The sequence below is a fragment of the Glycine soja genome, chromosome 20 (genome assembly GCF_004193775.1).
Source record: "Glycine soja cultivar W05 chromosome 20, ASM419377v2, whole genome shotgun sequence".
In the NCBI taxonomy this organism is placed as follows: Eukaryota; Viridiplantae; Streptophyta; class Magnoliopsida; order Fabales; family Fabaceae; genus Glycine; species Glycine soja.
The window spans coordinates 43097002-43109617 of NC_041021.1; the positions used below are offsets into that span (position 1 = coordinate 43097002).

The 12616-nt window shown below is 34.5% G+C and overlaps 1 protein-coding gene and 1 pseudogene across 3 annotated transcripts; one reads left to right on the forward strand and one right to left on the reverse strand.

Annotated features, from left to right (window-relative positions):
- Positions 1 to 359: 359 nt before the first annotated feature.
- LOC114403852 lies at positions 360 to 2407 on the forward strand. Of its 3 annotated transcripts, none has more exons than XM_028367048.1 (3): positions 360 to 551; positions 666 to 1952; positions 2048 to 2407. In XM_028367048.1, the coding sequence occupies exons 2-3, from the start codon at positions 910 to 912 to the stop codon at positions 2106 to 2108; spliced, it is 1104 nt and encodes a 367-aa protein (XP_028222849.1). In that variant the 5' UTR covers positions 360 to 551; positions 666 to 909; the 3' UTR covers positions 2109 to 2407. The 3 variants fall into 3 exon arrangements, with proteins under 3 accessions (XP_028222849.1, XP_028222851.1, XP_028222850.1); XM_028367050.1 differs by having other exon boundaries at positions 362 to 551; positions 2040 to 2407; XM_028367049.1 differs by lacking the exon at positions 360 to 551 and having other exon boundaries at positions 630 to 1952.
- On the reverse strand, positions 2333 to 8303 carry LOC114403854 (annotated as a pseudogene).
- Positions 8304 to 12616: the final 4313 nt, after the last annotated feature.

Sequence of the window (12616 nt, forward strand, 5' to 3'; positions counted from 1 at the left end):
TAAAAAACCGTTTTGCAACTAATTATTTAAAAAGAAATTTGTTATTAAAAAAGACTTGTTTGATTTTTAACAAAATTCAAGAACATAAATATAAATTAGTTTAAATTTATAACGTCTCTGTATTAATGTTAATTTATAAATATATTTATGAATATTAGCTTTAATATTAGAATATATTATTAACTTGATATTTAAAATTCGCATAATTATGATACCTGAAACCTAAAGGATCCATTAAATCGACCATTTGACCGGTTTAAGTAAACCATTGAACCCACAGACAAAAAGAAGAAGGTAAAATTAGTATAAAAAAAAAAAAAAACTGACAAATATTAATACCGCTTGCAACTGGTTATTAAACAAGAAAACATGTCTTTTGGTGACGATTGACTAATTGTTGTGTGCAGGTCATTGGTGTGATCTCCTTAGTTCTGATATTGGTATCAGTAAATGTGAAGATAGCCAATGGGGTGTACTATGCTATAAATTGCCGAAAGCATAGTGCAGTTTTGACAGATTTTGGAACTCACCGGACAGATGTGTAATTACCGGTAACTATTTAATTAGCCTGAGTAATAGACCATTATAAAAGGTTGTTAAGTTCATTTAAATGTGGCCAAGTCATTTTTTTCTTTTAATTTGACCCGTTTGAATTTGATCATTAGGTAACAATGGTCTAATTGATGGGCAAGGAGCTTATTGGTGGAACAAGTTCCATCAGGGTCAATTGACTCTCACTAGGCCATACTTGATTGAGACCATGTACTCTGATCAAATCCAGATATCATTTCTCACTTTGGTCAACTCCCCAACCTGGTTTGTCCACCCAGTTTATAGCAGGTTTGACAAGGCTTCTTTGTTCAACTTTCTTAACATCGGTGCATTCTTTATAGCAGGTTTGCCCATGTTATGGAATCCCTAAAGAAAAGCATGCCACCAAGCTTCTTAAGCAAAGAGAATTGTGGAAATCACAAGAAGAATCATTGTGAAGTGGCACATGAACAAGGTTTCATGGAGTTGCAATTAAGCAATACACCTGTTAGTGTCTATGATTCTCCAGGAAGAATTTCAACAAGTGATCCCTCAGAGGCATATATCTCTCCTACTAGTGTGGAAAAGGCAAAACAGTTTGTTTCAATGATTGATGACTGTGAATCATCATCTACTGTATATTGTAAAGGCATTTCAGTTAGGATGAAGCAAAATCCACCCTGCCCTGCTGATTTCCAAATTCACCGGGAGTTGGAATCAAAATCTTTCAGCTGCAGCTTTGATGGAGAATCAAATTCGAGCTTTGAACTTTGTTTGCCTGACGAGGACAGTTTAATTACACTTGACGAACTATTCTTGATGCCTGATGCGGAAAATTTGGTCATGTTTGATAGTTCCGTGTCTAGCAGCGCTGAAAGCAATCTAATTGAAGCTGATGTGTTTAGCCCAAGCTCACCTCGTGAAATGGTTGAGAAGCTAGTGGAATTTATACTCAATGATGAAATTTCTACACCACATGTGGATAATCCAATAGTGCACCACGGAGCTGGATTGGGGCGCTTTTCCCACTCTATGCATGCACAGCAAACTCCCCTAAAGTTCTGCTCCAATCAGTTGAATCCAGAGAGGGATCCACAAGACCATAATAAATTTCAAAGAAACTCCATCGATTCAGCCATATATTCTTTTTTTTCCCACCCTTTCCCATCCAACACATTTTCTCAACCTTTCCCTCTTTATCATGACGAGCTGAAAAGGTTTGATCATGAAGTTAGTCAATCAATGCTCCAGCAGATTATAAATCCAGGCAAACTTAATCTCTGCTCATTACAAAGTGGAGTAACACCGCATCTGCCTGCACTCCAGATGGCTTCTTGCACACAAGCTAAATCCAATGCAGACTCGTCTCTTTGCATATCAGGAACCAAGGAACTATGGGGATTTTGTAAAACCAAGTCCCGGTAAGAAATCACTTGCACATACAAGTCAATATAGAACTGGAATTTAAATGGTGTAATAGTTACTGATAATATTCTATCCATTGTTAGATTTTCAGGGTGATAGCAGCATCAATCCAGCTCAAGTTGATAATTTCATTGAAGAGAAATTGCGAGTAAGTCACTGGCACCCTTATGTGCAAGGTTTCTGGTAGCAGACTTTTGACCACAACCAGGACTAGCTGAGGCAGAGATGGAATAGTAGTAGTATGAACGATGGAAAATAGATGACAATTGGCTACCCAGATTTTTCATACTTTGTAGTGAAATAGTTGTGAAGCTGTGTAAATAGACCTCTCCTAGTTACAGTCAGAATCAAATATAGTTAGTAGACGATGTACATGGAAAATGAAAATTTCATAATGCATTTGTAAACAGCTGGCTATAACAGGTACAATACATGATCTCTTCGAACGTTAGCGCGATGCTTGTAAGAGTAACTAACAGCGTTTCTTCATGTGAATATCAATTTGGTTGTCTCAGCTTTTACTAGCTAGCACTTTTACGCCACCATTCCTTTTATTATTGTGTATTCCTTTGCGTGACGAAGTGAAGCTCTGATCATTTTTAATATTCAGTTGAGTGTCTAGTTAATTCTTTCACCAAATTGACCTGCACCTTAAAAGGAATCACAAGGAACTCAACCAGGAAGTCAAGTGTCTTTATACAGATGGTCAAATCCCTGTGTGACACTGCTTTGGTGCATCAGAAGTTAAAACATAACTCTCCAACGCAATAATGCTAGGCATATGAGCTGAACAAATCTCAGTTGAGTCTCTTAGTAAACAAAGCGCTCAAAATTTTTATGCTGTACAATGTTAGAAAGTGTTTAATAGGGAGCTGCCTCGCTTTCCAGATATTAGACGTTTGGCTAAATCTAGAGCACAGATATCTAGTACTGTGCATACCTATGCAAAACTATGTACCCTATACATTTCCACATTAATTTCTTTTACTATATACATAACCAAATTGAATTAAGAGAATTAAAAGTGTTGCTTAGCCAAGATGATGAGCAGCAGCATTTTTACTTCAGCCAGTTGCCATGCCAAGGCATTTTATCATCATGCAAAATTTTTCCAGACTGCATTCAGTAGCCGAAAAACAAAGCCATTTTCGGCCTCCGCCTATCTAAGTAGCACACTTCAACTGCACATCAAGCATGGTTCAATCTGCATTTATATTTATCGACCTCAGGTTCCACCTCATATGATGCAAGCAGCCTTCTCTGCATGAATTACACAACATGCATACATAAATAAAGTTCATTTTTCGTTCTTAATAATCCAACTTGATGTCAGCTTGAGTCATTCAAGTTTCTACTGAGGTGAATATTCCAATCCATGCATTCATTATAGGAGCATGATGTGAGATGGACAGTTTTGATTAGATGGGGAACATATAGGAACCATCTCAAGCTAAGAATCCTCAGACAAGGTATTGAAAAAAAATACTCAAACTTTGATGTTGCCTTAAAAAGAGGGGCAAAGCTCAAGTAGTAAATAAGGTGCATTCATAATTATATATGTTCATAATAATAGTAATACAAAGATCGTTGACAAGAATACTTACATGGTCCTCAAAATCTGGGCTTGCTAAATTGATAGACAGGTTTCTCATCAACAATAGCACCTGAATATAGCCAAGGTCAGAGAGAGAATAAATGTATTAGAACTCTTATGCTCAAGTTCACTTATATTGATGCACTAGTTGACACAAATTAACACAAAGGCTTCAGTGCCAGAAATAAAGCCTTGATGTCTTAATTCCACTTAAGGAGTAGCAATTAATAGCTAGAAGAAAATGAAAAAACGACTAGACTGTCAAAAGGAAGAATAGGAAAGAGTCATTGACAAAAAAAGAAAACATACTAACATGTACGTACCGTCTCAACATCTATAGGGTCCATCCTTTTTAGTTTCTGTACATGTCCAGTTACATTTGGATCAAATACACTGCCAATGAAGCTGTATACTTCGGCAAAATCCGGAAGAACTGCAATAAAAAACAGGAAGATAAGCATTAAATTGAAGATAAACATCAAATATAATAAATCAAAAGGTTGTACATTAGTAAATATTAGAATCAGAAAATCATTTAGCACTATTTGAAGAGTACGACTAAATTATAGATTCATGTCCCAAGCTGATGGGAAACAGAGTCCAAATTACTCTGGACCCCACACAGTTTTTTTTTTCGCATTTAAACTGAAACAAAGCAACAATTTACACACTGAAATATACAACATATGCTATGCACACAGATTATGTTTATACAACACTCCATAACCTTGCCATGCACACATTGAATGTGATGCAATAATTGAAGAAGACAACATTAAAATTATAAATAAAATCATTAAACCCTTGCCTCTCAATGGATGGCTGTTATTCCTTTGACCATTAGATTCACCAACCAACTGCGCTCTAGGACTTCTACTGCTACTGCAACAATTATTCACTTTTTGTTTTTGCCCTAAAACACAAGATATGGTATACACAATAAATTAATTAGTATCTTCAGAAAATTATGCAAATAACATCCACAACTATTTCCACAATTAAATAATCTAAATTTGAAGCACAGAAGTTTCAGCCTTTAGTACCATGCAATACGCTGGTGGTTTTCTGCAGAGAGTTGTTTGACCAGGAAGACACTGCAGTGTTAATAATGGGAGTTTTAGGCATTGCTGAAGAGTCATGCTTTAATATGTATCCAGGTTCAAGCAAAGCTGATGAAGATTGAAAGGATCCTGATACTTGTGAGAGTACTGGAGCTGCCAAATATCACCAACAATTATTAGAGACAAATGCACTAAATTGTGTAGCAAAAAAAAAAATATAGTGAAGACTATAACCAGTTTTTGAAGCTTTCTGAGGATATGGATGAGCAGCTTTTCTTTTTGGTCTGGGTGGAGGAAGATGTTCATTTGTCCCACTCTTCTGAACTTTTAGAAAGTATTTCTGAGCATGGCTACGTATCTACAAAATCAGTAGTAATTTTTCAGTCCTTCTTATAGGTATTTGAGATATCCATTAAGCACTGAAGCTATTGGAAAAATAGTAGAAATCTCAACAATTCATATAGCTTCCATATATACTCAGATCTTTAATCCATTTAAGCTGCAAACACTCAACCAATGAATATTCAAGAGATATTCTTACATATTTCCCTTGACTTTTTTCCCCTTCCTGTTAACAACATAAAAGGTTTTCTGCCTTTCAAGTTAGTCTAATGATGGTATCCCAGTAGAGAAATTGCATTATTCTTGTTAAGACAATAAAACCATTCTCAAACCTACACCTAACAAATTAAACTTATAGGGCAGTTGGTTCCTTGACATGATATAAAAGTTTTTATGACCAAGTGTTCACAAATTTTAATCCATGTCATCTCCATTCTTCTCAACTAAATTGAATTTCAACAGGAAGCATGATGAGCATGTGCTTTGTCCACATTTTAGAAAGCAGAAAACTCAACAGAAATTTTCAGCACAAGTGAAGAAGCATGATGAGCATGTGCTTTGTCCACATTTTAGAAAGCAGAAAACTCAACAGAAATTTTCAGCACAAGTGATTTCTTTATATAACAAGCACATGGAACTCATAAATAATAGCTTGCACATGCTTAAAAGTTTCCGCACAAGTGATTTCTTTATATAGCATGCACATACTAAAAAGTCTCAGCTGATCCTTATATAGCATGCACATGGAACTCATAAATAATAGCTTGAATTATTCGAAATTGGAACTTCCTTCCAATGAACAGCTGGGTGGTATGATTATTAAGTTACATATTTTTTTCTCACCAAAGAAAAAGAAAGTTTTATGGACCATTGGTTCAACAAACCACTCCTAAAGTAATAAAGGCAAGGAGAGAAAGGATAAAATCTTCTTTTTTTTTTGGCATTTCATGTCCAATAACCAATTCTTTATTTGGCAAGGGCCAAAATCCTTAATGTAACATAATCAAACACACTTCAAAAACTATAACATGCCTAATTCAATCCAGAACATTTATGGCTTACAACCCAGAAACAACAGATAATGTAAATATCCAGTCACAGGTTGCATTTGAAATTACCTGGATGACTGTCTTTGATCCAACAAATGCTTCAATCTTTTTCCAGTCACGGTCAAATCTGATACAGAATGAAGGAACAAAAAAAAAAAAACAATATGAGATAATGCAAAAGGATGGTACCAAGGCCATAAAAGGGAAAAACAAACAAATAGCTTAAATTCAACATAGTAAATTTTGTTAAGGAATAGGAAATTATATATTCTTAAGTTATTATCAAAATTTACAATTTAAACGACTTAGTACATTTCAGGTATACTTGGTTGGAGAGGAATGACAGTATTTTCAAGGGTGTCACTTTCCCTTTAAATTTGTTGTTTGATAGGTTTGTGTTTATGCCTTTATGGCTTCTCTTTGGTTCCTTTCTTATGATGTTTCAAGGGAAACTTATTATTTATTATCGAAACACAAAGAGATCAGCCACAGCTCTGTTGCATATTCCCAGCTACTGCTCACTGTTTTCTTTTCATTATTTTCTATTTAGGAGGATTTCTTAACCTCTCCCAAGATTTAACATCTATCTTTTGTTTCTAATGATGTAAATTTATGTAGTAATATCAATAAATTATTACTGTAAGAGGCATTTACAGTAACTTGAGCTCTGGTCATTCTGCAATATATCATGAATAAATCATATATCTACCATGCTATTGCTATTACAATCCCAAGGTGATTGATTAGTCCAATTGTCCCGGTGTCTGTATTTGGGTGGTAGGGAAGGTACTGGTGGTCAGAAGGGAAGCTATTTTCTACTAATTAAACCCACTAAACCCTGTTAGTAATGTAAGTGTTCAGAGAATTACAATGTAAATGGAACAGAGTTTACCAGTTGAACTAAGAAATAAGTGCAACTTTAGTATAAAGCTACTGAGCATTATTTCCATTCTCTCCCCTGGACAAGTGACATTCCATATTCCCCAGGATTCTTTTTTTTTTTTTTGTCTATTCTCCCTTAAAGATTTTGTTCTTAACTTCTTTTTTGAATTTTAAGTTCAAAACCTTTAGAAGAAATTATGCATATTATCTTCATAATTTTAAATTTTCTCTTTGAATCTATACGTTATAAATCCTACTTTAATTAATCCTGCATATTATTATTTTATAATTTTACATCTTTTCTGACTTTGATTTTACCTTCAATATTTTAGCTAAACTAGAAAATTACCCGTGCAATGCACAAGATCCTTGCTAATTAACATATCAAAATCCATCTCTATCAAAGTGACTCGTATACAGACAAGGTTTATGTATAAAGTGATGCGTTGGTACCATGAAGAAATCAACCTGTCACTTTCAGCATCTAATGAAAATACTTCAAAAAGAATAAAAAACTGCCCAATCTCCTTCTGATTCTCTCCCCTACAATGAGTCTCATGCAATGCAATACAGAATAGTCAAACCAGTCATAGAAAAAGTAGAATCCAATCCAGCAATACAACCATAGTGTAATGTGTTACTCGTGACTCAACAAATTGAAAATTATTCCAAGTCAATTCATTTCCAAATACTACTACTTCTCCTACCCTGCCCACAACACTAATCCCATCTAAAATAGTAAAATACCTAAATCTTAGACCTTGACATATAACTATTATAACAATCCTTCATAAGCTGCAACCTGAAACCACCACAAAACACAACACACACACACACTCACACACACATGAACATACGGCTAAGGTTTTAAAAAAAACGGTCTACGACCGCAATCTCAGCCACAATGTTAAGTTTATTAGGGTGTCCAAGACCGCAATTGTGACAACCACATTTATCTACAATTTCTCATAATATCAATAAACGCCACAAAAACAGCAACCGCAATTTAAAACCTTCAATACGGTTTACAACTAAAACCCATGTCTCAATTGAGCTTAAAAATCCACACACTACATTCTAGTACAAAACAAATTAAAAAGGTAGTAATATTCACATACAACTGAAGAGCTTCGAGGAACTTGTCGTGCTCAGGTTCGGTCCAACTCTCCCTAGACTTGGTAATAGTGTAAGGCTTGCGAGTCTTCTTAGCAGGGTCCTCAAAGGAATCTGCGGTGGCGGTGGCTGCGGCGGCGAAGGGAAGGATTCCGGGGAGCGACATGCCGGAGGGGTCCAAGTAAAAAGCCTCAGAGGGGTTCGGATTTTTTGACACCATGCTTCTCTGCTTAGTGAAAGTTTCAAGCTTTAAGGTTGGTGTTATGTTTAGAAAGAGAGAGATGCGGCTGTTAGTTAGAACTGATACTGAACCACAAAGTATTTATAAGAGGTTGTTACCCAATACATTCTGCTTTTCACTTCGTACTTTGCAACCACCAATCCCCTTTTGCCACCTCATCATCTTACAAATTAAAATTCCAAAAGCCCTTTTTCTGAATTTCGCGTTTTTAAGGTTCGCGTTGTAATTAAGCTTCGGATTCTTTTGTTATGTGTTTTTCCAATTTCTGTAGAATGAAATTGAAAGAGGCCTTAGGATATAATTTGGATATTTTTAAAGTGTTCTAATAATGCATTTGATTTCTATGACTATGGCTCACTTCTAGTTCTACACTTGCGTCCTTATCAAGTGAAGTTTAATCTTTGAGATAAATATTTCTATTATTTCCTATTTACGTAATTTTTAATGAAGCCCAAGTTTCTTTTTGTATTACAACATTTTTTTTCCGTTTTAATTGTTAATATTTGTAAATATTATTGTCGTCTAATATTTGGATTTCTTTGTAACTCGGCAAGCCTAATTAAAGACAAATTAGAGTTAGGTCATTTATGATAGAATTAGAGAACATTGATTCATGTGGAAGATTGTGACAGTGTTTATTGAGCAAAATATCTCCTAATCCAAAAGCACACTTGGGATAATGATAATTTCTTTTTCTTTACAAGATGTGTCATGTCTCATTTCCTGTGTGACACAGTGTTCATGTTGTGTGTGCTCGGGGGTAAGGAAGAATTATCAGAGAGCACTGTTCATTCGATGGAAGTTAATCAGCATCATGCACCACATGACTTTAAAAGCAGCATAAATACAAAACAAATAATTATTCTATTTTGTATTTAGTTCTCGACAAGACCCTGATTTTAAAATCGACTACGTGATCATTAGAACACACACTATTGATTTTGAAAAGGCAAAAAATATAAGAACAGTTATAAAAGAAAAATATCAGATTGTGAAACGAAATCTTCTTCACGATATTTATAATGTTGCCTAATCACACCCATTGTTAGGTGCAAAGGCAAAATATCCGAAGAAAGTACTATCGCACATAAATTTTAATTTGACCAAAATAAACAATTTTATTTCCTGTTTGTCGGCTTTGCGATATGTTTAATTAAAACAAACAAAATTAATTGGGAAATTAAAATAAGAAGAAAAAAAAAATATATCATCACGTTCAGAGTATTAAAATAGGTGTACGATTTAAATATAGACATTTTTTTAATTTAACTAATAGTTTTAAATTGTGTCTAAGACATGTGATTTACATTAAATGTTCAGAAAAAGAATTTATCATTCATATTAATCTTATATAAATCATATTTAAGCAAGATTTTTTGCGTGAAAAGTATCTATTATTTCTATAAAAATAAATGGGTATTAAAATAAGAGTTCAATTTAAATAAAAACATTTGTGTATGTATTTTTTTTTCTTTATTGTATTGTTTTGGTTGGAGGAGTTTAGGAAAGTAACATTGGAGTTCCATGGTCCAGGGGGCAGTTGATAAATGCTCCAAGAAGGAGGCTAAAGCACGCAGAGTCGGTTAGTCCTTTGATTTGTTGTACAAAAAACGACAGGGAAAGTGGCAATTAAGTGGGTTTGTAACGTGGCGACGAAAGGGTGGGTTAGGCCACAAAGTCTTTGGCCCACAAGGCCTTCGTCGTTGTAAGGTCTTCATTGACACCCAAAGCTAGGCCACATGATATCTATCATGCAAGATATTTTGTGATGGGCCCATGTCCATCTCACGTTGTGAGGACCCAATTTCCCCTTTGCCATTCTTTCCTTTTTCCATTTTGTTTCTTTCTCAGTTGTCTAGCCAACTAACTGTGCTCTTTTGTCTCTCTTCATATGTTGTTATTGCAATTCCCTGTGTTGTGCTAAATGCACTTTATCAAGTGATATTCCTGTCTATGTAGAAATTAAATTGCTCATCACCAACTATGGGTATGCCATTGACAGGTGTCAAACGACAAAAAGCATTTAGAACATGTTAAGGAAATTTCTCATTTCTTGTGGTGTGGTGGAACGTATCTCATCTAGAGATATATTGGATGTAACCTAACTACATTAAATATCTAGCAGTCTGAGCATAGTAGATTCATTAATTGTGTAATCTCTTACACGGCTATATAAATTGAGGGAGATCGATATGTCAAAGAATATCGGGTAAAATTTCATTAAACATCAAGCATTATTCTCAGTGTGACTTGTCCAAATTAAAAAGCATAGAAGATACATTTTTTGCGAACGCATTAATAAATTAAGAAAAGTTACTTTTGTCTAAAGTGCATGTGTAGACTCTGGTTGCGATTCTCTTCGGAGCTAAACAAATGGTCTCGGATACGCCTCAGTCTTCTTTCAAGAAAAAGTAATGAATAAAGTAATTTTTTTTGATATATTTTAAAAAGGCAACAAAACCGTTTTTGTAATAACACATATAAATTTGAAAAAAAATTGTCCTACCTGATCAACCCTCCCTCCACCCCTAGTCAAAATGATTTCAACCTATATGCATATGTAATGTCGCAGTTTCTCTCAAAATATATGCACTTCATCTCTTCCTCTTGTTGGTAGGGCCGGTATGTGCCAATTTTGAAGGTTTCTTCTTCCTCATCTGATTACGAATCTGGGTTTCGTCAGTTGGTCCAATATAGTGTTATCAAACTCAATCTAATAAATCATTTCATCAAGGTCCAAGGCATTAAGTGAGTTTTACATGATTCAACTAATTTATACGTATGCGAACCAATAACACAATTGGACAAATGTAAAAGGCTTTTAAGCCAAAGTACATTAGCTTAAAAGCCTTTGTGACCTTGAGAATTGCAATCTTCTTTCTGCATGTGTTTCCTATTTTTTGTTTACTGCTACTACTTGTTCGTTTCTCTTACTGGGCATTATTATTTTTAGTGTTTATAGTCTTTCATTCCCTGTATAACACTTCACTTGAAAAAAAGGCTATATAAAGGGATGACTCACTTTTGTTTTATTCACTCCGTTGAGTTGAGTCTACATGATTAATTATTTAGGTCATTCTAGCACTATTACTTGGCCAAAATGGTTCAAGTAACTAACCTTAGAGCATGACTCAAAGTTTGGTTGAAAGTTTAGACATGTGTTTGAATGAAAGAAATAGCAAGTAGCTCATCATTCTTGAGAACATGCTTCAATTGGACGAAGATATTATTCATGAGGACAAATATTTTCTAGAATGATAAAAAATATCATCTTTTATATTCTCATTTCCTTATTGGTAAGTTTGATTCTAGATTTGATTTTATTCCTTAAGATACTTTTGATCAAGCCCAAACTCACAAGAGTTGAGGTTTGGTCTCTTTCAGTTCTCGTCAGGTTTGTGAGGTTATTGGTAAAGGAAGAAAAGATATAGGAAGTTGGATGAGAGATATATCCTAATAGCTAATAATTGTTATCCATACATAATTTGAATATTTAAATTATATAGCAATTATCTAATTTTTTTTTCTCTTTTATTACTTCTTTTGTGTTAAAACATTAGGAATTTAGTTTCTTCTAAAATTTTATTCAGTAGATGCTAAAGTTCGTTAATTCACAGTGTTTTTTGTAGTATTTTTTTGTAAAATTACATAACAAAAGGCTTGAAAGAGGGTTGAAGAACTGGAGCAACGCGCTCAGCACGTCAACAACTGGTTAGCACGAGGAGCCAACTTGGAGGTTAGGCTTAGTGCGTCATTGGCGGTTTAGCGCACATCTGGCGGCTTAGCCCGCATCTTGAGGCTTAGCCTGCATCTAGTGGCTTAGCTAGAATCTAACGACTTAGCTCGCATCTGGCGGCTTAACGCATAGTCAATGTCAAAAAACATGATTGTGCAACATTTTAAAGGAAAAAAATGGAAGAAACTAAAAGACACTTTTTTTGGGACCAAATAAGGAGCTAGGGCACAAAAGAAGAGGAAGAACTCATTCACTTGGGGACCCTTTTCCTTCATTCTCTTCCACACATCTTTTTTTTTTTTGTATTAGTAAGTCTCTCATGACAATGAGAGGCTAAATCACTCATTGGTGGGAGCTCAACAACCAAATATTCTTGATATAATAATTCTAACTATCTATTTAATGTTCTTTTGATATTATTGTATCTTTTTTGTGTTTAATATCATGTTTATGGTTTGATCACTTATGTTCATGTAGTGTTTTATGATTTATGCATTGGAAAATGTTTATCTTCTAAGAACTTGAAAAGAGTATTTAGGTAATTCATGTATAAGGATAGAATGGTATTATTTAGCCTTATTTATGCATTTTTATTCTTAAAACAAATTATTTGATGTAGCTCTTAAGGGATTAAAAGTGAAA

Coding starts and splice junctions, on each gene's coding strand:
- LOC114403852 (XM_028367048.1), top strand. CDS start 910: ATGGAATCCCTAAAGAAAAGCATGCCACCAAGCTTCTTAAGCAAAGAG. Junction 1,953..2,047: donor TTTTGTAAAACCAAGTCCCG/GTAAGAAATCAC, acceptor TTAGATTTTCAG/GGTGATAGCAGCATCAATCC.